This window comes from Oreochromis aureus, linkage group 5 (assembly GCF_013358895.1).
Source record: "Oreochromis aureus strain Israel breed Guangdong linkage group 5, ZZ_aureus, whole genome shotgun sequence".
Taxonomy (NCBI): domain Eukaryota; kingdom Metazoa; phylum Chordata; class Actinopteri; order Cichliformes; family Cichlidae; genus Oreochromis; species Oreochromis aureus.
The window spans coordinates 19,952,502-19,976,793 of record NC_052946.1 but is presented as its reverse complement, the minus strand read 5'-3'; the positions used below and the strand labels follow the sequence as shown (position 1 = coordinate 19,976,793).

The 24,292-nt window shown below is 42.2% G+C and overlaps 2 protein-coding genes across 6 annotated transcripts in view; both read left to right on the top strand.

The window, feature by feature from the left end:
* Nucleotides 1-267: 267 nt before the first annotated feature.
* On the top strand, nucleotides 268-6,332 carry necap2 (NECAP endocytosis associated 2). The gene is made up of 8 exons (XM_031757159.2): nucleotides 268-429; nucleotides 1,170-1,270; nucleotides 3,392-3,496; nucleotides 3,727-3,808; nucleotides 4,248-4,356; nucleotides 4,930-5,074; nucleotides 5,177-5,261; nucleotides 5,392-6,332. The coding sequence occupies exons 1-8, from the start codon at nucleotides 335-337 to the stop codon at nucleotides 5,435-5,437; spliced, it is 768 nt and encodes a 255-aa protein (XP_031613019.1). The 5' UTR covers nucleotides 268-334; the 3' UTR covers nucleotides 5,438-6,332.
* Nucleotides 6,333-8,057: 1,725 nt separating this feature from the next.
* LOC116333862 (rootletin) overlaps nucleotides 8,058-24,292 on the top strand; it is a 26,143-nt gene continuing 9,908 nt past the window's right edge. Inside the window, exons 1-22 of one of the 5 annotated variants that reach the window (XM_039612285.1) lie at nucleotides 8,058-8,206; nucleotides 12,890-13,016; nucleotides 13,093-13,235; nucleotides 14,498-14,689; nucleotides 14,770-14,847; nucleotides 14,940-15,031; nucleotides 18,027-18,192; nucleotides 18,293-18,399; nucleotides 18,487-18,714; nucleotides 18,942-19,032; nucleotides 19,112-19,198; nucleotides 19,283-19,468; nucleotides 19,709-19,908; nucleotides 20,006-20,188; nucleotides 20,505-20,649; nucleotides 21,482-21,628; nucleotides 21,920-22,150; nucleotides 22,978-23,171; nucleotides 23,251-23,378; nucleotides 23,473-23,642; nucleotides 23,733-23,912; nucleotides 24,115-24,249. In XM_039612285.1, the coding sequence (XP_039468219.1) occupies nucleotides 13,101-13,235; nucleotides 14,498-14,689; nucleotides 14,770-14,847; nucleotides 14,940-15,031; nucleotides 18,027-18,192; nucleotides 18,293-18,399; nucleotides 18,487-18,714; nucleotides 18,942-19,032; nucleotides 19,112-19,198; nucleotides 19,283-19,468; nucleotides 19,709-19,908; nucleotides 20,006-20,188; nucleotides 20,505-20,649; nucleotides 21,482-21,628; nucleotides 21,920-22,150; nucleotides 22,978-23,171; nucleotides 23,251-23,378; nucleotides 23,473-23,642; nucleotides 23,733-23,912; nucleotides 24,115-24,249 (3,075 nt within the window). In that variant the 5' untranslated portion in view covers nucleotides 8,058-8,206; nucleotides 12,890-13,016; nucleotides 13,093-13,100. Of the gene's footprint in view, nucleotides 8,296-8,510; nucleotides 8,716-12,174; nucleotides 12,548-12,889; nucleotides 13,017-13,092; nucleotides 13,236-14,497; nucleotides 14,690-14,769; nucleotides 14,848-14,939; nucleotides 15,032-18,026; nucleotides 18,193-18,292; nucleotides 18,400-18,486; nucleotides 18,715-18,941; nucleotides 19,033-19,111; nucleotides 19,199-19,282; nucleotides 19,469-19,708; nucleotides 19,909-20,005; nucleotides 20,189-20,504; nucleotides 20,650-21,481; nucleotides 21,629-21,919; nucleotides 22,151-22,977; nucleotides 23,172-23,250; nucleotides 23,379-23,472; nucleotides 23,643-23,732; nucleotides 23,913-24,114; nucleotides 24,250-24,292 lie in introns of those variants that run through there. The other 4 variants (XM_039612283.1, XM_039612286.1, XM_039612284.1 and 1 more) reach the window with 4 other exon arrangements.

The window sequence follows — 24,292 nt, the reverse complement described above, 5'->3', positions numbered from 1 at the left end:
GTACTGTGTAGTAATGTATCAGGAAGGAAATCCATGAATTCACTGGCTTCTAGAAAGGACAGAAATACGATTTGTATCATTTTTTATAAGAAGAGAATAATTTCAGTGTTCTTATGGAAAACTTCCTGTTCTTTCTCTATTTATATACATTATACTGTAGGCTATTGTAAGTTCTCATTGACAGACTGTGACGTACTCTTTAGGCGCTTATACATCCTGGCCAGAGGTGGCGCTGTTAGGGTCCGGTCAGCCTGGTTCAGCAGGACAGAGCCGAACAGGCAAAAGGTCCATTGAAAGTCGGAAGTTGGTTTTTGGGTTAGTGAAACTTGACAAGATGGCAGAAGACAACAGCTACGAGTCAATGCTCTGTGTAAAGCCAGAGGTCCATGTTTACCGGATCCCGCCGCGGGCCTCTAACCGCGGATATCGGTAGGTGCTAATGTTTTTAACTGACGAGAGCAGCCAGACGTTTGATAGCGGGCTAATTTTGCAGAGATGCGCCAATTATCGGACAGCAAGTTTTTCAGGATAGTTTGTTAGGTTTTTTGTCATTCGATTACTGGTTTTACGGGTAGCCAATTTTTTTTTTAAATAAATGTCATTGTGGCCAATATTTTGATAATTAGATGGACATTTCCGAGACAAATGAGTGTCGGCAAGTAAACTGGTGAACTGAGCTATTTCGAAACAGCACTTCGCAGCTGTATCAGCTCACGGAAATGGGACATCAACATCCTGTCGTCTTACCTGTGACTTGCACCTGTTGGCATTTAAGTTTACTTCACACGTCGCTGACACGCAGATGAAACGCTGTAGCTTAAGTCTGATTGGCCGGCCAAAGTATTGATTTTAAGTGTCTGTCCAATAATAGATAGTTTGAAATGTGTCGTTTGTTTTAGTGGAGTCACGTCTTTGCTCCTAAACAATTTGTTGGAAACATCTTCTTACAGTTTAAATGCTGTAGACACAACAGTTAAAAACTACATTTTAATGGCTTTAACATCTTTAAGAATAGATAGAGCTCGTCATGTCTCATTTTAGTCTGACTCGAAGCTTTCATTTCCCTTCCTCCTCCATCAAAAGTAGCAGCTGGCAGTGACTGGGTCAGCTGTTTTCATAGAGGATTACACCACTTTCACAAGTAGTTATGTGTTTCCTGTTTTTTCTAGTGCTGCAGACTGGAAGCTGGATGAACCTGCGTGGAGTGGAAGGATGAAAATAACTGCCAAAGGAAAGATGGCCTACATTAAGTTGGAGGATAAAAATACAGGTGGGCAGAAAAAGCACTGCTTTAATTAGTGAAGTTACAAAGAAGACTAAGAAGAAGAAACAAAAATGGTAGTAAACCCAAAACTAGATTGTAGTAACTAGTTAACAGTTAGGTTTGTGTCTTCGTAGTTGTGTCTTACAATCTGTTGACGGTTTAAATATGTGGTTCAAAACCAGTATTTAAAGTGGGATTTGGCAAAGAGGATCTGGTAAAGTGTAACAGCATGATTCACTTAGAAAGGAGTCACATAGGCACTATAGTTTTCTATGCTGAGGTCCTGTAGGTTGTTTTCATTGCGAATAGGCTGTGATTAGCTGACCTGTCCTGCTTTGGCTCTGACGTCTTCTGCTCTTAGTGGATTTAGCCAACTGCATTTGACGATATACACTTGTGGTCACAAGTTCACGTACATCATGAGTGTTAATGTCATGATAATCTGGGACATTTAATGATTTCTTTGAACTGTTCTTGTTCCAGGGTGGAATGGTCACACAGTATACATCCTTAATTACTTTAAAAAACAACATTTGGATGCGCAAGCTTGAATATAATTAGAATTCTTTTAAATATGTACATGCACCCCTACTAATATTTGGTTAAATGTCTCTTAGCAAGTTGCACCTCGACCAGATGCTTTTGATAGTCATCAACAAGCTCCTGGTATAATTCTGGTTGAACACTTACTTGGCAGAATTGGTGGAGTTCATTTAAGTATAGTCCACAACATTTCAATAGGCTTGGCCTTGGGGCTTTGGGAAAATCATTCCAGAAGCTTAATGTTAGCCTGCTTTACCAATTCCAAAACCAGTTTTGATGTGTGTTTGGGAACATTGTCCTGTTGGAACACCCAACTATGTTCAAGTTTCGACCCTCCGGAAAGAAGGGTGGAAACTTGATCTGATCTGAAGTGATCCGAGATGAAGTTGAAGCATTTGGAGGTAGTCCTCTGTCTTCATTATTCCATCCACTTTGTGCAATGTACTGGTATCACTGGCAGAAGAACAGCTCCCGAAGATGATGCTACAACCACAGTGTTTGACAGCTGGTATAATGTTCTCAGTTTAAAAGTCTCAGCTTTACTCTTTCTAAACTCTTGTCATTGTGACCAAACAGCTCAGTCTTTATCTCATCTGACCCCAAAACCTTTCTCCAGAAGGCATTTTACTTGTCCATGTGAGGAATTGCAAATTTCAGTCGAGTTTGAAAGTGCTGATTTTGGAGTAGGGGCTTCTTTCTTGGTCGGCGCCCTCTCCGTGGTGATGTAAAAGTGGTTTCACTATGGACAGCGATGCTGGTGTTCCAGCAGATGTCAATTCATGGCACGCTTGAATATTGGGGCTTTGTGGGTTTTTCCTGAACATCCTCACCAATTTCCTCTCATCTGAGGGTGAAAGGTTCGTTCTTCTTTCAGTCCTTGGAAGAAGAAGTGGTGACACATCCAAAAAAAACTATTCAATTGCACTTGTTTAGTAGAGACCTTCCTAATGTGTGTAAATTTAGAATCCTCACATCTTTGCTGAGTTCTTTGGACTTTCCCATTATTCTGAGTATTGGTCAATACAATGAGTCTATAAAGGTCTATGTTGTACAATCATTACCCCCTGGAAATGGAACAAGTCAAATAAACCATTAAAAGCCATAATTACTGTGACGTTCATGGCCACAATGAATGTGTGTGCAACCTTCTGACCATAGCTGTGTGAACAGATGTTACTGACTATCACGGTTGCTTTGCGACCTGTAGCCAATGAGTGTCAAAAATGCAAAGAAGTAGGTCCTGTTATTCAGAACTAGCTTGTGTCTTTGAACTATTTTACTTAGATTAACTTTGTCTTTGTTGGGCACTGAGATATAAAGCTGCACGTATAGAACCACAAATTACATCCAGCAAAAATAGTTTAAAGGGTTTTGGGAATACATTAAAACATTTTGCAGTTTCAGTGATTGTTACCAGGTCAACCTTTTACATTACAGCATGACATATTGTTACAGGGTTATCAAAGCTCCTTTTCAGAAACCTTGCTGTCTTCTTTTGTCTTATTCAGTCATCTCAACTTGACACCTTGTTGGTAACAGAAAAAAACCCTGGGGCTTTGTTTGGTGTAAATTTGCTCTTTGCAGGAGAGCTGTTTGCACAAGCTCCAGTCGAACAGTATCCAGGTTGTGTCGTGGAAGCAGTAACAGACTCCAGCAGGTATTTTGTGATCCGGATAGAGGATGGCAACGGTAAGACAAAGTATTTGGAACGGCATCTTTTGTTTCATTAAGGGCATGCTCCACATTTTGTTGAGCTTGACTTAATCTCAGTATTTGTTTTGTACAACTTAACTTTTGTAATCTCATAGTCCCAGTTTCCTGTAAACTGTGTGCCCTGTAGTATGTGTGTTGTGATTTATAGATGTAAGGTTGAACCCGTGTGAACTAACTGTATAAATATCTCCCCCCCCCCCTTAAAGGACGTCATGCTTTTATTGGTCTGGGTTTTGCTGATCGTGGAGACTCATTTGACTTTAATGTCGCTTTACAAGACCATTTTAAGTAAGTCGCCGTCTATTATGTTATGCTTTTTATTTTAATTTTATTATCCAGTTTGGGCCAAGCTTTAGGTTTATTTGAGTCTAGAAAGTTTTGGTATTCAGAGGAGTTCCCACATCATCACCCCTCTACTGCCGTGCTTCACAGTTCAACTGAGGTGTTTGATCTGTTGTTTTTGGGGGTTTTGCCACACAGCTCCAGCAGACATTGTTCCAGAGGTCTTGGGGTTTGTTTAGATGCAACTTTACAAACCCAAGCTGTGTTACTAAGTTCTTTTTAAAGGGAAGAGGCTTTCTGACATGTCTGACATTTTAACCCTTTTTCAATGAAAGGGTTCAAATGTAACTAGAAGCATCTTAACTTCTAGTCTAATTTTTGTTTATGTGTATCAATAACCAGATTGATTTAGCAATAATAATTATTCTGCTTTCGATTTTTAAAGATGGGTGAAACAAGAAGGTGAGCTCGCAAAACTGGAAGCTTCTCAGAGCGCAGCACCTAAACTGGACCTGAGCTTCAAAGAGGGACAGACCATCAAAATCAGCATTGGGGTGAGCACACAGCGGAACATTACAGATTGGATGATGACACGACAGGTTTCCCGGGGATTTTAAAAAGTTAAATTCATTAACATAAATGAGTATCAAACCTCAGCTAATTATAAAACCAAACCTCAGCATTCAAACAGGCTTTTAAAGCACTGTAGGGGAAAAAGTCACCACTCTGACTGTCAGCCCAGATTAAGGTAGCAGGACAAGTGCACACTACTTTTTAGGTTTTTCTTTTGTCAGTAAGTCATGTTTGCATGAGCGGTTCTTGAGAAAGCTGGCTATTCTGCACTGTCACATTTTTGTCTCACACATTCAGCGAATGTCAGATTTCAGATTAGTTTCTAGATTATTTCCAGTCTTTAGGAATCAAAGCTGCTCAATTAAATGAAAAATCATAAAATAGATTATTTAACTCTGTGTCTTTTAAGAAAAATAGTACTTGTTGTACCTCACAGACTCCTGTGTTACCAAACAGATAAAACGGTTTTACTACTTTGGTTAATCAAAGTTTGAACCTTGCACAACTGAGTGCCTAAGATGTCAAATACTTAAAAACATGACTCTCTGTTACAGAACATCAAGAAGAAGGACGCAGGTGGTGCCAAACCACGGCCCATGGCGGGTGGCCTGCTCCCGCCTCCACCTGGAGCAAAGGCTGGAGGTATCCTGCCACCTCCGGGAGGAGCACAAACAGTCCCACTTGCACAGGCGAACACCGGTGATCACGATGCTTCTCAACCGCAGCAGCTTTTTACACAAATGCGTGCTAACCGTAACGATGCGTGCACTGACACGGATTTCTTTTTGTCTCCAAATCCAGATCCTCTTCTAGACTTCGGCTCGCCCGTTCCTGCACCCCAGCCCAGCTCCGACGTGTGGGGAGATTTCACATCCGCGGGTTCCAAGTAAGACGTCACCTACACCTCTGTGTGCCTCAGCGTTACATCCATCCATCTTTGTTTGATTTTCTTTATTTTATTTCTGTGTGTGTGTTCATCAATCTCCCATCCTTTACCCCACCCCTCTCATCCACAGCTCCAGTACAGATGCTGTCAAGTCAGGATGGGTGCAGTTTAGTTGAGCTGTAAGAAAACGTGCAGACACTCAGGTTCCAAACATTCCACGGACAGGACGATTGTGGCGAAAGATTTATAATTTTTCAAAAAAGAAAGTAAGAGGGGAACTGTTAGGAGACTCATTTGCTGCACTTACTCTCACTCCCTCTGACCAGCACACTCTGGAAGAACAAACTTTAAAATGTGTATATTTTTACAATCTCCTGTTTCCCCACACTCTGCTATGCAGTAGGATCGATATTTTTAAATAGTCGGTTAACCACTGAAGTGTAAATGAAGTGTCCGAAAAGGTCGTCTCTTCACACTAACTTGATCAGCTGTTTCTCTATAGCTTTAAATCAGATGTTCCCATGTTTTCATCTTCAATCTGTCTATAATTATGAGTAGATTTGATTGGGCCTATGTGCTCTTGCGCTGTCCTTTAATGGTCTGATTTCACCAGCACCGTTCAGCTAAAGATTTTTTGTTTTTTGGTGGACATTTGAGAAAATAGTTTTAATGTCCCTGTTTTGTTTAGCTGTTTACAAAAATATGTTGTTTTTCGGCTTATAGCTACTCTCATCTTTCTGATTCTTCTTTTAGTACACCTGTTGAAGCTTTATTGATCATTTATAATTAGTTTTACATTAACTTTCCTACCCTCTCATTATTTTTTTAATCGTATGTCAGGGGGAAAAAAGTCATTTCTGTCTGTCGTTCAAAGCGTCGACGTGTCTTGTTGGTGTGTTTGTCCTTCGTGTGTCTTTGCCTCACGTTTTAAATTGTGCCTTTTACCCAGCTGAAACTTCCTTACCCCTGTTGGCAGTTGCATCGACTGTTTGATTAAGTGCCTTCCTGAAAAAAGTATATTGTATAAAATATAAACCTATGTCTTCTTGTAAATAAACTATATATATTTCAGTGGTCTTGAGTTTTTGATTTTAAATAGGAAGGTTGGTGGTTCAATCTCTGGCTGCTCCAGTCACAGAGCCTGTGAATGACACGTGCTGTATAAAGTGCTTTGGGTAAACAAGTAGAGTAGAAAGGTGCTTTATCGATGAAGTCGAGACCGCTGTCAGGGTTAGGGTTAGTTGTATAATTTTCAAGGTCTACAATCAAGAAGCGCTTTCATGTGTGTAAACAGAGGATTTACATTAAGCTCCAAACCACTGTTTACACTCGAGAGCAGGAAGGACAGATAAGACTTTACCAGAAAACGCATAAAAGAACCCACACAGAGCTGAAAATGGATAAATCACGAGACGGATGAAGCCAAGATTAACTTCTGTCAGAATGACGGGAAGGAAAAAAAAAAAAACATGGACCAAATTTACAGACACCAAACTGAAACAGATTCAGCTGAAAAACATTTAGACTTCAGACGTTTAACGTTTCCTGTGAAGTAAGTGTGATCGGGATTTATTTACTAGGCTACAGGTGTCTAATATCAGTTCATTAATACAGTTAGGCACAGCACATGTTTTAGAAATGTTCTGGCAGCCTGAGCTACTGATTAAAGTAAACATGAGGTTGCTGTGCAAAGAAGTGGAGACTCAGGAATTATTGGTTTTTCTAACAAAGTCAGAATAATGGATTCGTACGGAGGCTTCTTTCTGCCATTGTAACAAGAATGGGGTGGGTCACAATTTCAATTTCATAACTTGTAATAAAATGAAAATCCTGAGGATTCACCTTGTATACATTTAAATTTCTCCCTGAAGGTGAAGTACTTAACAACAACCAAGCTTTATTCGTCACATACACAATCATACAGAGTACAACATGCAGTGAAATGCTTGTGTCCAAACGGACAGGCTGCAGACATGGCCGCACCATCTCAGGGCTTGGTTTTAGCATGGGGGGGGTCTACCCAGGACCCTTACTGGATACTACCGGGAGGCAGGAATCGAACTTGCAACTCCTGCTCCAAAGGTCTGCAGTCTTACAACTACGCTATCCAGCTGCTTGTTATTTTATATGTATTTATTTTTGTTATTAATTAGTAAATGAATGGATAGATTGGATTTTAGATATTATTTTGATGCTTTTAAAAGATAAATGTCTCTCATTTTGTTCACTGAAAATTTTTATTTAAAATATTTTATTTAAAAATAATATTATTTTTATTAAATATATGGCAAATTGGATATGATTGGATGTTAAATATTAAAAATGTCTTATTATCTTGTTCATTTAAGATGATTATTTAAAAGAAGTTATTCAAAAATGATAATTCAATTCATTTTTTAAATTAAGCATTGGATATGATGATATGACTGGATTTTAGATACTTAAAAGTGTTATTTTGTTCACTTAAAATTATTATTTATAAGCTATTTTGAAATAAAATAATGAAGTGTATCGATTCTTTAATTTAACATTGGATGAATGTATATGTTCGGATTTTAGATATTATTTGAAAGATAAACATCTACATCACTAAAAATATTTCAGTTTTTACATATTTCACACTTCAAACATACACATACTTTCTTTTTTTTCTTTTTTTTTTTAAGATACTCGTTTATTTGAGTGAATAACAGCGTTTATTGACGTGTTTCATTCAAAATGCCAGCGCGTTATGGAGCTCGATGTGATCATATGATAGACCCGCCGCTGATCTGTATGAACTGGAAGTCCCTCCCCGGAAAAAGCATGGAGAAGATTTCGAAACAAGGCGACCCTGCGTGCAGGGAGCCGACGGTCCGTTTGTAAGTGCCGGGATGAGCTTCGTGTCTGCTTTTGCTGTGTAAAAAGCCCACGCAGAGGAAAAATGGAGAGACGGCAGGAAAACGGTGAGCAGACCGAGCAGCCGAGGAGAGCTGTTTATCAGACAGGGAAGCGGATGTTTTCACTGCTAAAGCTGCAGCAAACACGACATGATGTAGGTGTAGATGGTGTTTATATTCAGCCTCTTGTTTCCACAGCAGTCACGATCTCCTCCTCTGATGCTTGGGGGCGAAAAAGTCTCCGTTTAGTTTTGGTTGGATGCTGCGCGGCTTAACGTGCAACCATCTCCCTCCTCCAACTCCTCAGACTTTTGAAAACTTGGGCGTGTCTTTGTGGATGTCGGTGGTTTCTGCGCTTAAAGAGGATGTTGGCGATGAATCGTTGGCCATGTTCTCCTTTATATGCACATAATAAAAGAGAAGCGCAGAGGGATCTGCTCAGGAAATCAGTGATTTAAGGTCGGTGCAGAAGAAGTCCCGTTTGTTTAACGTGTGGCGAAGAGCGGACAGTTTGGGGGTGTGTTCGCATTTGGAGATTCAGGATGAACAATTGCGCAGATCGACAGATTTTTAAGGTTTGATTTCACTAAAGTCAGTACCAGTTATTTCCTGTCACACCAGTAGGGGGCGCCAAAGACATGAATAAGTTTAAACGGAACTTTTCATTTCTGGGAAATGAAAATCTTTCATTTATTTCAGATTAGAATACTTTTTAGGTTTTACACCAGTCACTTTATTAGGTACACCCTGCTTGTGCGGGACCCCTCGCCTTTAGAGCTGTTTTAATTCTTGGTGATCTTAGCTGACAGCAGCGTCTCCTGTCTCCTTCTGCATGTCTTGGTTGGAACAAGTGGTTAATGGAGGTACTGTTGCCTTCCTGTCATTCACCTCCAAGCTCTGGCATCAATGAGGCATCTTCTCCCAGAGAACTGCTGCTCATTGGATATTTTCTCTTTTTAAATTCCAGGGATGGTTTTAAGGGAAAATCCCAGGAGATCAAAAGTTTCTGTCGCCACATCCAAAGTCACTTTAATCACCGTTGTTCCCCGTTCTGATGCTCCGTTTGAACATCAGCAGGTCGTCTTGACCGTGTCTATGTGGCTCAATAAACTGAATTACTGTCATGTGGCTGATTAGACATTTGCCTTAAAAAGGTGTGCCTAATGAAGTGGTCGGTGAACTGGTGTCGGGCGTGACAGCATTACTGATGATGTCACAACACTAGCATCAGTTTTTTGTTGTTTATTCTTGTAAGTTTAAATTTAAGTCATTCAGACATTTAAGTCAGCATTCACCAAAGTCATTATAGTTCAATGAAACTGTGGTTAAAAAAATAAAATAACATTTTAGTTAAAGGAAGTAAAATCAAAGCTAGAGATTTTTTTGAGGGGGAAAAACCATCTGGAACAATGTTATTACCGTGTTATTACAGTCTACCGAGCCTCGGGATGTCTAACACACTGAATCAACATCCTTTGGGAAGTGCTGTTTGTATTGCAACATCTATTCAGAACTTCTGAAAAACATGCCCCTATCAAATACTCTTAAAATTATAATAATTAATTTACAAAATTAAAATTAAGAGTCAAATTACTAAAAACTAAACTAAACAAAAAGACCAACTCTGAAATCTAACTCAAACTAAACTGGATTGAAAATAGAAAAACTCAGAAACTTGGGGAAAAAATCCCTGTAATAATAATAAAACTGTAATAACTTTGAGTTTTAATGTTTATTCTTGTAAGTCCTTTTGTATTGGGGCTTTTTAAGGACATTTAATCTGGTAGTACCTGCTCCCCCAGGGCCCTGTGTGGTTTCAGGGGAGGGATGGGAATGTGTACTGTAAGAGAAAGTACTCACAAGCATAGAAATGCAAATGTGAGTGTGAGCGGGAGAGGTGGGTTAAGGCAGGGTGGGGGGTCTGGTATTGACACAATGATCCTCTTGTCTGTAACCTTGACAATTCAAACACCACACAGTGCAGCACACACCCCGTCATCTTCAATGCCTGTGTCACAAAGCAAACAACAAAGCAGATGCTTTGTTTAGCTTTCTGCTAAAGTTGCTAATGTATTAAAATTAAAAACGTTTAATCGCTAAAAGAAGAAGAAGGAGAAGCAGAAAACAAAGTCAAGTGTAAAGATACGAAATATTTGTGATTTTTAAAACTATCTTTGGAAACCACCGAATTCTTCCCATTACAGCTGCGTGAATGTAAAGATATAATAATGGAGAAGATGTCACCTCTTTGCTCCCCCAAAATTCCTGAACAGGAACAACAACCTTCCCACAGAAAATATTTATCAGAAATGAATAAAGTGAAGAAAATTGTGGATACACCATACTGATGTTGTTACAATTCGCGTATTCAGTGGGAAAACATTTCGTCACTCATCCAAGTGACTAAAATAAATAAATAAATAAAATAAAGTAGATCTGCAAAACAGTACTTTAGTAAAGTATTTGAGTAATAGTACTAACTGTGTGCATGCTGTCATCCAGTGCACGCTGTGGGTTTTACAGTATTCTAGTCTGATTGCATTGGTGGGAGGGGGGTATCAGTAAGATTCAGTCATGCTGCCCCCTCTGGATGTACCCCTGCCCTTCAGAAATGAAGAAGTACCCCAAACCTGAAAGGAGTACTAGTTTTACACTAGTGTAAAGCTACATCAAGATAACATTTTATACCTTCCCTTTTTTGTTTTAGCAAACACGTATTCATAGTTTCATGAAGCAGATCCAAACTGTGATGATAGTCATCACCCTAACACCAAAAATACTGAACAGCACTCAAAGGAAAACTGAAACTGACTGAGGCAGCATGTGTGGTTTTGTCTTGACTTGTCCAAACACATTTTTAAAACTACTGACCTTAAATATGTTTTATGTCGTGTTTAGACTACTTCACTGCATTTCAGAGGAAAATATGAAACCCTTATACTCCCATTTAAGTGACAGTCACAACTTTTCAAAGATATATAAAAAAGTCACACACACATCCATGTGCAGAGCACTTAACATGTAAAAGTATAATACAAGTGTAAACGGATAGATGTGATCCTTACTGTGTCATTAAAACTAAGAAGTAGCCCAAATTACCTGGATTAATAATAATGATAATAATAATAATAATAATAATAATAATAATAATATGATTGCAGTGAGAAGATGTTGTTTGTTATAACTGCTTCTTTGGCTGGCAATAATTTTGTACTTTTAAGTAACCCCTTAAGCTGGAGGATATTTTAAAAAAAAATTTTTTTTAGATATTAATTTGAAAAGATCCTTAAAATCACTCAGTAACAGCTGCACTGCTGCACTGCCACTATTTATGCTTAATCGAAACAGGAAATTAGAGAGTAAATTCCAGCGCTTTGGTAGACACTTATGCTCTGTTGTTTTTTGTTTGTTTGTTTTTGCTTTTTAAACCCTCATATTCAAAAAGTGATTGCTGCTGTTTCTGTGGTTGTTTCTTTTCTTCTTTTTTTTTAAAGTCCATCATCTTTGCTTGTATTGGTAAATAGACTGTAGTCAACATGATTTATGAAAGGCTCATATACAAAATATAGAAATGACCTGCTTTGCAAGTATCCTCATGTTATGGTAGCTATTCTGCATTGTAATGGACCCAGCCCCTTTTTCACCACTTAAAGTGTATTTTAGAAATGTCTGCTCCGCTCTTGGACAGGTCACTCTGAAAGAACTTTTTAGTCTTAATGAGACCTTTGACCTGGATAAATAAAGGCTATATAAAGGTTACCTAAATGAGAGAGATGTTCACAGATTTTAGGTCAACAAGTCAGTTATAACAGACGGTCTGTGTTTTTGGCAGATGATCACTTTTTGGCACGACGCCGTAAAGGAGTTTAAAGATATCTGCTGCTTCTCTCGGTGGGCTCAGAGTGCCGTAATTATTTGAATCAATATTAACGTACTGACGTCACAAAAATCAGGTTAATATTTCGGTATCTTCTCCTCTCAACTGCGAGGCTCGAGAGTAGCTGGATATCAGTGACGTGTGGAGGGCTCTGAATGTGAGAAGTGGGAGTGTGGTGATAGTGGTGGAGGTGGTGGAGGTGGGGGTGTGCATTTTAAAACCTGCTAATCCTGCTGTCCTCAATCTCTGCCTCCCGGAGGAAGAGGAGGAGGCGACGGGACGGACGCGCACTGCTCCTCTGCGACCAAACTTTGTCGCCTCATACCAAATAAGCAGCTGAGGCTCACAACTGTTTCTTTTTCCCGCTCCTGCTGCAAAGCAACAGACCATCGCTGACACCGTGAAGACGTAGCATTTATTCGGAGTTAATCCTGTTACCCGGAGGATTTTAAATACCTGCCGGTGCGATGAGCGCTGCGGAAAACTCCGCAGAAAGCGACTCCAGCAGTAAACTGGAGTCTGTGATCCAGGTGAGGCTCGCCGGACCCGCTCCAGCTCACTTGATCATTTCATCAAATGACGCAGGTGTGGGGCAAATAATAGCGGCTCATCTGGGGCGTGCATGCGCTTGTTTGTGTTTGGGAGCAGTTTTGTGTATCCATTGCGCAGCAGTCGTGGTCCTGTGCCTGTAGTGGCACCGTTGGGTTTGTGGAGCTTTTCAGACACATTATTGTGATCACTCAGTTTCTGTCATGTGTTGTGATTTTCTGTGTTTATAGCCTTATTTCATATTTTCTCAGCTCTGTGTTGCTGATCTTTCTCTAAACGTCACAAACTAAATACAAACGGCTGTGCCTGTCCTCCTCCACCAGAGGCTGGAGGAGAGCGTTCTGTCTGAGGAGAAGAGGCTGACAGTCCGGGGTCCTTCACCTGATGCCCCCCCTACATGTCTGCCAGCACGAGTGCGAGAGATTGTGACAAAGAACCTCAGCGACAACGGTGAGTTGCCACAGTCCTCTGTCCCTCACACCAAATCAGTGCCGTCTTTGCCTGACTTTGGCTTTTCTGTGAGCAGCAGGGGCCATGTCCTCGGTCATGTCCCTCCAGGAGGAGAACCGAGTACTGCAGGGGGAACTGGCGAGGTTGGAGGACCTGCTGGCACACAGCAGAGCCGACCGAGACGAGCTCGCCATCAAGTACGGTGCAATCAGTGAGAGGGTAAGGCAAGTCTCCAGGATGCCTGCAAACAGCGCTTAGTGGTCAGATTGGTAGAATAGGTTGAGAGGTGGATGGAATCATTATAGCCTGTTAATCTCTTGCGACAAGTTCAGAAAGATTTATGTCAAACACTCCTCAGGTGCTCTGGCTTTACACACATTTAAAGCTGAGGACCGTGCCACATTCCCTTTTCCTCATTTATGTGTTTTTTTTGGGTCCTTCCTTTGTCTGAGATTTGCTCGTCTCCCAGGTGATGGGGGCTGGAATCAACTGAAGTGGAATGTTGCCATGGCGTCTGTCACCCTGGGTGACTGTAAACAGGGGCTTCAGTGGCGAGGGGAGATGCAGTGTTGGGTGGGTGGGTGAGTTGGGTGCTACAGCTCATTTGTGGTGGGTTGAACATTACAAAAGGAATAACTGCAGCCTGCTTCCTAAAGCATGAAGAAATTGTGCTGGAGATCTTCCAAAGGAATCTTTTCTCTTTAAAGAATAAATACATTTATATATGTATATTTTACTCTTGTAGGCTGTTGAGATGCCTGCTGCTTTAATGTCACACATAAAACAACCAGTTTAAAGGAGAGTGTCCACCGTTTATAACTTAATGGACTCATTTCAAAAGTGTATTTAAAGCAATAACTGGTCTGCACTTTGGGATACAGACGCTCTGTAGTACTGAGCAGCTGGAATATATGTTCATATGTTAGTCAGCTTTCTCACCCTGACTCACCCTGTGCTGCTCAAAGTGCCAAAAAATGATTTATAAACTCAGCAGATGTGCCTCTGTCCAGATGTCACGATCAGGTTACACAAAATAATCCACAAACCTTCTTGTGAAGAGTTTCATTTAAGAGTGAACATCTATGCAGCATAGAAAGAAAGATATGGCTGAAAACAAAGTTAGTAGTTCTTAAGTACTATGACCTCCATTTATGTAGTTTAAATGTAGTATTTTCCTTCATTTTATGCATTCATGAGAGGTTTAACAGGAAATGATCAGGATGTGTTTTGTACCAGTGCCATCAGTGTACGCACAAGCTGTCCAGAACAGCTGTTAAATGGTGAGATGGTTTGGGGAAATTCTGTTTTTAAAGTCTGGAAAATAGTTCCCATCTCAAGTACTTAGCTCGTTGGGACTTACAGAACACGTACACAGGTATTTTTGGATGCAGTCCAAACTTGGCAGTGCCATGCAGATCTGCCATGAAGAAGTGTGAAATTAAACCCGATCCCTTGCCTCTTACCTTTGATCAAAACCACAGCTGGAGCAGGCGCTGCGTTTTGAAACAGGGGATGGGGACCACGATTCACCAGAGTCACGCAGCCTGGCTCAGCAGAATGTGGATTTGCGCAGAAGGCTGGACGAGGAACAGGCGGCCTACAAGCGCAAACTCACCGCATACCAGGAGGGGCAGCAGAGGCAGGCGCAGCTCGTGCAGAAGTTGCAGGCCAAGGTGCGTCTGTTTTATTTCCCTCTTCTCCTAATTTGTTATTGATGAGGTGTGACTACTGGTGTTATTTCCTGCTGCTTCAGGTGCTTCAGTATAAAAAGAGGTGTGGTGATCTGGAGCAGGCGCTGCAGGAGAAGTCATCAGAGTTGGAGAAAAACAGTGTAGGTGACCTCGAGTTTACTGTAAACATAAGGAAGCCGATTTTTATGCACAGAGTAAAAATAATATGTCCAATGTAATCTTTTGATTTTAGGGTCACAGCGAAACATCGAATGGTCGCCATCAAGATGAAGCAAGCAGCAACCTGGAGGATGCTTTAATCCGCCTGGAGGAAGAACAACAAAGGTGATGCATCATGACAGAAGAGACATAAAATGATTTAGCTGCAAACCTGTAACATACTCAGACTGTTGAAAAGTATCAGTGCAGCCAAACCAGAGATAACTCAGAGAATATTCAATATTATTTATATAGTGCCAAATCAGAACAACTTAGAGGTGCTTTATATTATAGGGTAAAGCTCCTGCAATATTAGAGAGAAAAACCCAACAATCAAGCGGAGTAAGCATCTGGTTAGACACCATTTTATTAAGATTTTTAGGGTTCAGTACAATAACCTCAGTTTTATCTGAAATTAGAAGCAGAAGAGGTCATCCAGATCTTTGTGCCTTTAAGACATTCACACAGTTTAACTAATTGGTGTGTGTTATCTGGCTTCATGGATAGATAAAGCTGTGTGTCGTCTGCATGAAAATGAAAACGTATGCTATGCCTTGGCTAAGGGAAGCATGTAAATTGTAAACAGAATTGGTCCTAGCACTGAACCCTGTGGAACTCCATAATTAACCTTAGAGTGTGAAGAGGACTCTCCATTTACATGAACAAATTGGAGTCTATGAGACTGATATGATTCTAGCCACTGCAGCACAGTACCTGTAATACCTACAACGTGCTCTAATCTCTGTAGTAAAATAATGTACAATATTAAGCTATCAAATCAGAATCATTCGTAACCTTCACTACAGCTGTTTCTGTGCTGTGACGAGCTCTGAAACCTGACTGAAACTCTTCAAATAAGCCATTCCTCTGCAGATGATAGTTAGCTGTTTTACCACTACTATTTCAAGAGTTTTTGAGATAAAAGTTAGGTTGGAAATTGGCCTATAATTTGTTAGTAATGGTTTAATAAGTGTCATTGTAAAGAGTTGTGGCACGTAGCCCATAAATAGAAACAGAAACATTAAAACCTGCACTAACACCATTTTTTGTATTTCAAACTTTTTTCTTTCTTTTTTTTTTAGCAAAGTCTAAGAGGAAATTATTTAACTGGTATTTATATAACACGTTTACACTGTGACCCACATTTATGACAGCTGTGGTTGTGGGGATAGAGTGAGATGTCTGCTAATCAGAGGGTCAGGGTTCAGTCCCAGTGTTGAAATGTGTCTAAATTAGTGTGTGATAAAGCTAGGTAAAGCTGCTTTTGTCTGCTCCTTTATTCACAAGGAAGCAGCTTAGCAGGTTTCTACGCATGTCTCATTAGGCAGATTTGTTACACCAGACGCCTGTCCTTAACCCAAAATGACTTGTGGCTCCTCCTGGGATCAAACCAGGGACCGCTGCACTATAGAGGCACTGTGTGTGTCTGTGTGATTGTTAAAAAGTGTTTAAGAGAGCGGGGACAAAAAGCTGTATTAATGTAAATGTGGCCTATGATGTAACAGCACTTTGAGTAGTATGAGCAGAAGACCACTGTATCAGTCTATTTACCACAAGCATTCATACAGTGCTTTATTCTGTGCACTTCAAGCGTGTTGTCTATCGCACTCACGCTTCAGTGGCTGTATCCAGGACAGTTTTCGGTTCATTTCATCATCTTGCCCACATCTTGCCTTCCAATTATTAGTTGAACCTCCTGAGCCACAGCTAGGGTTGCACTGACTCTACAATGCTCTCAGTGCAACTTCAGTACTGGCAGTTTTGTGGGAGAATTTTATTTATTTAACTTAAATTCAGCAAGGTCGTCCTCTGAGATTAAATTCTGCTTTTGACCATAACACAAAATCAAGGTTAGGAGTAGCAGTCGTAATCTTTAATTTCATAGCTTTCTATCAGAGTTTTGACCTCTCTCAGGAAAGAACAAGAACAAGAAGAAGCTATGGAGTTTAGCTTCACTATCCTCGAGCAAATATAAAGACTATGGCAGAAGACAGAGGTCTGATAACTCAGCATCACCAGATTTCGTTTTCTAACTGTGCTGTGAATGTACATCTGCTGATGCCTCAGTCTGATTGTGTCATTCCTGGGATCATCGGGTGATTTGAATCCTCCAACGTCACACACCCTCCTCCAGGTGACCCCACTGGGGCTGATGAGTCTCCGGCACATGTCCACACAGCTGGCTGCTCTGACCCCGTGGCTCACCTCTTCTGAGCCACAGCTGTCATGAGGCTCTCTTTGATGGCTCTCCTCTTCTTCACTCATTGAATCGCCAAACTGCTGAAGCCTCTGGCCAAAGAACAGGCCACAAATCCCCTCTACCCCAATTCAAATGGCTCTCCATCTCAACTACTGACAACTGCTGACCAGCTCCGTGTGCTTAGAGAGCTTCCTTTGGAAAACTTTGTCTAAGCAATCTTCCAATGGGACTGTTAGCTTGAGCAACATAACTTGCTTAGTGGATTCACCAACAGCTGCCAGTTTCAACCTGATGCTGATGATCAGGGAACATCACACTATGATAGCTCCCTTTGACGCTGCAAATAAATGGATATGGATTTATTACTTTAATTTTACATATGCAACAGTCTTTAAAACATGAATTTAATGAACTTGTTTTGTTTTGTTATTGTAAGGATCGATGGACAGAATTGATATGGATGGTATTGCACTCATGCAGGAACAGCGTATTTCCATGGCCTATGTATAGCAGATATGAATAGTTATCTAACTGCCAACATAAGCTGTTGGCCAGTTAGTCCACTGAGTTTTTTTTTAACTCTTTTTATTTAGGGACTGAAGATTTTTGTGAGACATTTTTGCACTTGCAGCTAAAACTATTTTTACAGGAATGAGTCATGAGCTCATCTGTGCTCCGTTGTAATTTGACTTAAACTTTTACACAAAAAACATAGGAAATATGAGAATGAGCAGCCTTTCTTTAAAACCACACAGACTCTAGTTAAGGAGGCTTTCATGAATTCGGTCATGTATTATACCAAACAGACCTGCAGACCTGATCAATCTTCTCATTTGCATTTTATTTAACCACTTTCTTTGTAAACAGCTCCAGCCTGAACTGCGTGTGTTATATTTGAGTGTTTTCATGTTGTGACTTCAGGAGCAGCAGTCTGTCTGCAGTGAATGCAATGCTGAGAGAGCAGTTGGAGCAGGCTGGTTTGGCCAACGAGGCTCTCAGCCAGGACATCCGCAGGCTCACTGCTGATTGGACAAAAGCCAGAGAGGAGCTAGAGCAAAAGGAGTCTGACTGGAGGAGAGAAGAAGAGGTGGGAGAGGGATGCTTCCCAAATTAGTAAAGCAAATTCAGGAAAGTATAAATTCAGAATAATCATTACTTGTTTTAATTTCCTCTGTCCTCCTGTTCAGTCTTTCCACAGCTACTTCAGCAGCGAGCACAGCCGACTGCTGACACTGTGGCGACAAGTGGTCGGGTTCAAGAGGCATGTCTGCGAAATGAAGAGCGCCACTGAAAGGTAAACTTTCTTCTCCTCAGTCTTATTTTATCTTTTGACTCGTGTTTTGTCTCTCACTCCTCCTCGCCTCTCTCCAATCTCCCGCAGGGACCTGTCAGATATGCGTAATGAGCTGGCTCGGACGTCCCACTCTGCTCAGGTGTCCTGGGCCGGTCTGTGTGCCACGCTGCAAAGTCGGGAGGGAGGAGCAGTTCTGGCTCTGGAGCAGGAGAAAGGTCTGAGGGTTCAGCTGGAGCAGCAGCTGAGAGGTCGAGTGGCAGAGATGATGAGCTTTCAGAGCAGGATGGACGCAGAGAGAAGCGAGCTCAACGTCAGGTCAGGGTGCCGAGCCGTCCTGCAGCCTTACAGTCGTATAAGTTGTTTTTAATCGAGCTGTCCAACAGGACGAGCTAGTTTAGTAAAAGTCCCCATCATGTAACAGCTGGAAGACTTCCAGCACTTTTCATTTAAAACAACAAGAACTGACTCAATGTGCAAAACTAAAGGTTCTTTTTACCGTCCGCGAGAGTTTAATTTCATATTGTTTTCGTTCTCATTTTTAGGTTGTCAGATTTGGTGCGAGAAGGGGAGAGACTAAAGGGACAAATTGAAGAGCGCAACAGAGAAATTGTGACACTATCGAGGAAGCTCGAGGTGAGACACCAGTCACGGAGGCCATAATGGTTTCTTACTGGTCCGTTTCATGTGCTTCATGTGAATCATTTCCCTTCAGGAGCAGAGCGGCAGTGATGAGACTGACATGCAGATGATGAGGACTCACACTGAGACGCTGTTAGACACACTGCGGGACATCGCTCAGGTAAACAACACACACATTTTTACATCAGCTGATTTCTCAGTGGGAACCCAGATGGAAGGGCTTCATTTTAACCTGCGTTTACAGACGGTTTCAGCAGACGGAGAGTCGTCATCGTCAGAAGCGGATCAGGACAATTCTGGGGCTCTGATTCGTGACTCTTTCCCTCGAAGGCCGTCCTCTCCCACTCGACCCTCCTCGCTGTCTCCTCTCCCGGAGGCGGCGCTGTCTGCTCTCCGCTCTGCAGTCACAAACAAGACACTCCAGCTGCAGGTGACATGTTAATCTATAAACACAAAGGACCGCACACAAACATGGACGGCTCTGACAGAGGTCACCGATTTTATTTGCCCCCCTTTTCTGTTTAAGACAAGCTAAATGACTTAAAAATCAATGAAGCTCAGACATTAAGTGCTAAAATCTGTGGTGAGACTTTAAAGTCTTTCATGTCGTAGGTGCTGTAGCCTTGTAACATCATCATCATTCCCTCCACTTGTCCGGTTGTGTTTGCAGGATGTTCGAAGCCGTCTGCTCTCTGCTCAGTCGTCTGTGCAGCAGTTACGAAAACAGCTTTCCGAGTCCGAGTCGGCTAAAAGAGACGCAGAACAGAGAAGCCAAACTCTGCAGCGGGAGAGGGACGCCGCTCAGAGAGAGAGAGAGGCCGCGGTGCGAGAACGGGACCGTGTGAAGCAGGAGAGAGACACGCTGGCCAGGTTTGCCAAACTTCACTTACAAAACCAACAGTGTATTTATCCTCAACTCTGCATTATATTCTCACATGCACACACACACATGTCGTGAATGTTGTAGCGAGAAGGTGAACCTGGAGAAGAATGTGCAGGCGGCGCAGAGCAGCAGCCAGCTCCTGCAGATGGACTGCGAGAAGCTCCAGCTGACCGTGGCATCCGTGCAGCGAGAGCGAGACCACGAGAGGGAGGAGAAGGAGGCTGCCGTGCAGGAGAGAGACCGGGCAAAGGCAGAGACGCTGAGGATGTAAGCTGGCTAATTCGTAGAGATTAAGTGAATGTGATGTGGGCACTAATCCACACGCTGCACATGCTCACAGTGTGCCATTCAAAAGATCTACATCAGCTTCCTCTACATAAGCATCTCAGTCATTAACAAACTCCTCCCTGTACAGCTCCAACATCTCATTTACAGCTTTTGTGTAAAAGTTTGACTCTATTCACAGCTATTGTGCTGTCCAGTCATCCCTTCCTGCAATAGAACAATAAGCTGCACACACTAACAGATACACACCAAGAGTCCTGCCTGGTTTTCAGTGAACAACACATGTTGCCTCAAACAGACAGAAGCAGTTGGATCAGAGCGAGAGTCGAGCCTCTGCTCAGCGAGGCGAGTTGTCTGCAGTGAGGGAGACTCACCAGCAGGGGGAGGTTCAGAGGCAGCTGCTGGAGCAAGAAAAAACTCAGCTGTCTGAGGCGCTGGCTCGGGTAAGAAAATGGTAATAGTCTGTGTATTTGTCAGAGGTGAAGTGCTACTAGAGTACTGCAGAGTGCAAGGGAGCGACACTGCCACTTTTTTGTTTTGGATGTATATTTTTGAGAGGAAATTAAAGTTAGTCTATTAAAATTCAGGTGTCAGTTTCAGGGTTTTTCATGCGAGAAAGTTAATGAAGGCAAAACGAGTGGTGGAAGTGTTCATGATATTAAGGTGCAGATTTAGTAGCAGTGTCCCAAAAACAATAATGTATGCTTCTTTCAGCGCTAAATTTAGTGTTCGACTGTGTGCTGCAAATATCAGTAAATCAAGTATTTTAAATATTTTCCTTCTGATATTTTGTGAAAAGGAAAATCCTACAAATACATTTGCATTAAGGTCAGCCACTAAACAACCTGCAGTATCTACGGCTTTCAGCTCCAAAACTGATGCTGCACGTCTTCAGACAGCAGCTTTGTAACGCCAAAACAGGGAGTTATACAGTTATTTTTGCAGCTGACCTCATAAATGTATTTTTAGGAGTTTCCCTTTCGAAGCGCTGACTGTACAACTGTACATGTCATCTGTGACACAGATTTCAGGTTTTTGAATAGTTGGTCATGAAGCAGCACTCCTCTGGATGACTCCTGCCTCCACCTGAGCTGTCCAATGTAATTAAAACTCAGAAGACTTTATGTTTTTAAGTTTAGTCAGACATTTTATTCAGTTATTCTTGAAAACTTTCAGATAAACTTGTGGTACAGTCGGCCGACTGATGCGCTCGGCTGCTTAAACAAATAGCACCTGGTCTCTCTAACTGTGTTTGACCCTGATTTTTCCCTCCAGGCTGAGAGCAAAAACACGGAGCTCTCTCTGCTGCTTAACAAGCTCCAGTCTGAGGATGCAGCTCTCAGAGACTCTCTGGCAAAGATGGGCAGCATGAACGAGGGTCTGGCACAGGACAAAGCAGCCCTGAACACCTACATCCTCAAGGTAAGGGAGCTGCAGTGCTATTTAAAACCTCCAAATATGTAGTTTCAAGCCCATTTGATATGAAATGCTCTTGTGTCTCTGTGGACGAGGGTTAATGCCAGTGTAAACAGAATAATGTAGTTGTTTTTAGATTCAAATTCAGGTGTTGCCAAACTGTGATTGGTGTGCGTCATCACCCATTTCCATCCCAGCCGAGTAAAATAAAACAATGTAAAATAAACAAACCTGTTCTAGATTTTAAAAGAGGTTTTGAGGCCTTTAATGTGACTCGCTCTCACCTCTGTGTCTAAGCTCGAGGAGGAGAAAGCCGTCCTGCAGGTTCAGAAACGCGACGCTGAGCAGGAAAAGCTGACCATCAGAGATGAGCTGGTCCGGCTGGAGCAGGACAGGCTCGAGCTGGAGTCCGCCCGCATCACTCTGCAGCAGTCGTTGCAGGACGCCGAGCTAAGCCGCGTGGGGATCGAGGCTGAGCTCCAGAGCCTCAGGGCTGAGAGGCTTAAGCTGCAGGAGAAAGTCACCCAGGTACAACTACACATTACATCATTTCCACTCTGAGAGCACTTTATACATGCCTTAAATGATGAATGTTGCATTCCTGTCCACATTGTGTTGTAAATAAGAGAACACAGGAAGAGATTTCCTGTTTGGAAAACACCAGTATTTTACCAAAGCTTGGTGAAAAAGCAGTTGAAGCAAACAGAATTCAAAATCTGGCATTTTAACTATGACTGTTCATTTTTTTAAACCCCAAAACACGAATTTAAAATATTTAAAACACCCATTTTGGCCCATGTTGTTTGCAACATGGGCCAAAAGCATTATTTTGAATGAGCCCAAAATAAAGGCAGATAATACGACCACATGGCTGATTTCAGGCCTCGGTTATTTTTAAAACACATTTAAAAATGGAAAGGAAAGTTTTTAAATCAGACAAACTGTTGGTTAAACTTTTGAACCCAGAAGAAAGCAGCAGAGGAGAGACGTGTGTCCGGTGTGTGCAGGTCTGTTTTTGCAAGGTTGATGAGAGACCGCTCACATATGACACCCACGACACGCAGTACCTTTTCTGTTTTTGAATCATCATGTACTTCACAGTAATTATAAATAAAAGTGGGGCTTGATATAAACCATGAGGCTGTCTGATAAACAGTGTGAAGATGTTTCAGCTCCTCTCTTTTTAAGGCTTTTTAAAGCCGTCCTCTGATTGGCTGAACTTTGCAAACAGAGCTGTGGGCCTTAAATGACAATGACAAATACATAACAGAAACTGGGTGTTTATAGGACTCTGAAGTCTGAGCTTTTGGCTCACAGGGGATACTTAACTGACCTCATAATTTTGTACTTGACAGCTTTGTGGCGAGGTGACCTCTTTGGGTTCTGAGTTAAGTCTCGCTAGAGGAGAGGGCCAGAGGAACGAGGTGGCCTTGGAGGAGGTCGGCCGCAGTCAGGCAGAGCTGGCCCGGGACAAAGCGGCCCTCGTGGTTCAGCTGACAGCATCTGAGAGGGAGAACGCCATGCTGTCTGAGGAACTGGCTGCTTTCAGGCATGTTTGGTTTCAGACTTGGTTAATTACTGAAAAGTGCTCAGCGCACGTGTGTGTAAGTTGTGGTTGTAACCTGCAGGTCGGAGCGCGAGTCCCTGGAGACCAGCCTGTTCGAAGTGCAGCAGCAGCTCGTTCAGGTGGAAACTCGCAGAGAGCAGCTGGAGACAGAAAACCAAACCCTCAGAGTCCGCTGTGAGACGGCTGCAGGTGAGAGGAGACGTTGGTTTTTATAGTTAAAGATAATAAAAGTTGGTCAATAACAGGAAAGTGTTATATTTGTTTTCCTGATTGTGATTTCCAGCTGAACTGAGGCGCGTTCGCTCAGACGGGGAGATTGCGTTGGCCCAGGCTGAGCGGGAGAAGCAGACTCTGAGTCAGACTTTAAATGCGGCACAGCTGGAGGCGCAGCAGGCCTTGCGCAAGGCCTCCTCTGAGCATCAGGAGGAGGTGGAGAGACTGGTGTCAGAAAAGGTGAGTGGGTTCAGTGGACCACTGTTACTTTAAATGCTATTTGTATGAATGTTTTTACACTTGGATGACTGTCATCATGGTGTTTTGCAGGAAGTTGTGCGGCACAGCTTGCTGATGGAGCATGATGTCACGCTGAGAAAGGTCAGGCAGGAGATGGAGGATCAGCTCAGCAGAGCAAAGAGAGAAAAAGAGGAGCTGCAGGATGAAATGCGGACTCTGCAGCACGATAGAGATCAGTGTCTCCTCCAGGCTGAGACAGAGAAACAACAGGTCTGATCCCGGCCTGAGAAAGTATTCAGCATCTAGAGCTGTATTTATACATCAGATAGCATGTGTCATTTAAATCTTTGGTTTAAAACAGATTTCTTAAAGTAATTCCTTTGTTATAAATGCCAGCATGGCTCAGGCTGTCCCTTCCCCCCCCTTTTTAAACTTTGTTTTAGTGTTAACCAGACATTTTCTGTCCTCCCAGGCTCTTTCTTTGAAGGAAGCAGAGAAGACGGTTTTGTCTGAGCGGGTTTCCGGTCTGCAGGCTGAACTGTCAGCTGCAGCCCTCGAGACCGAGCGAGTGGCCAGAGAAGCAGCTCATTACAAAGAGCAGGAACAGGTAACGGGAGGAATCGTGGAGGGTTTCACTTCCTGTCCTGATT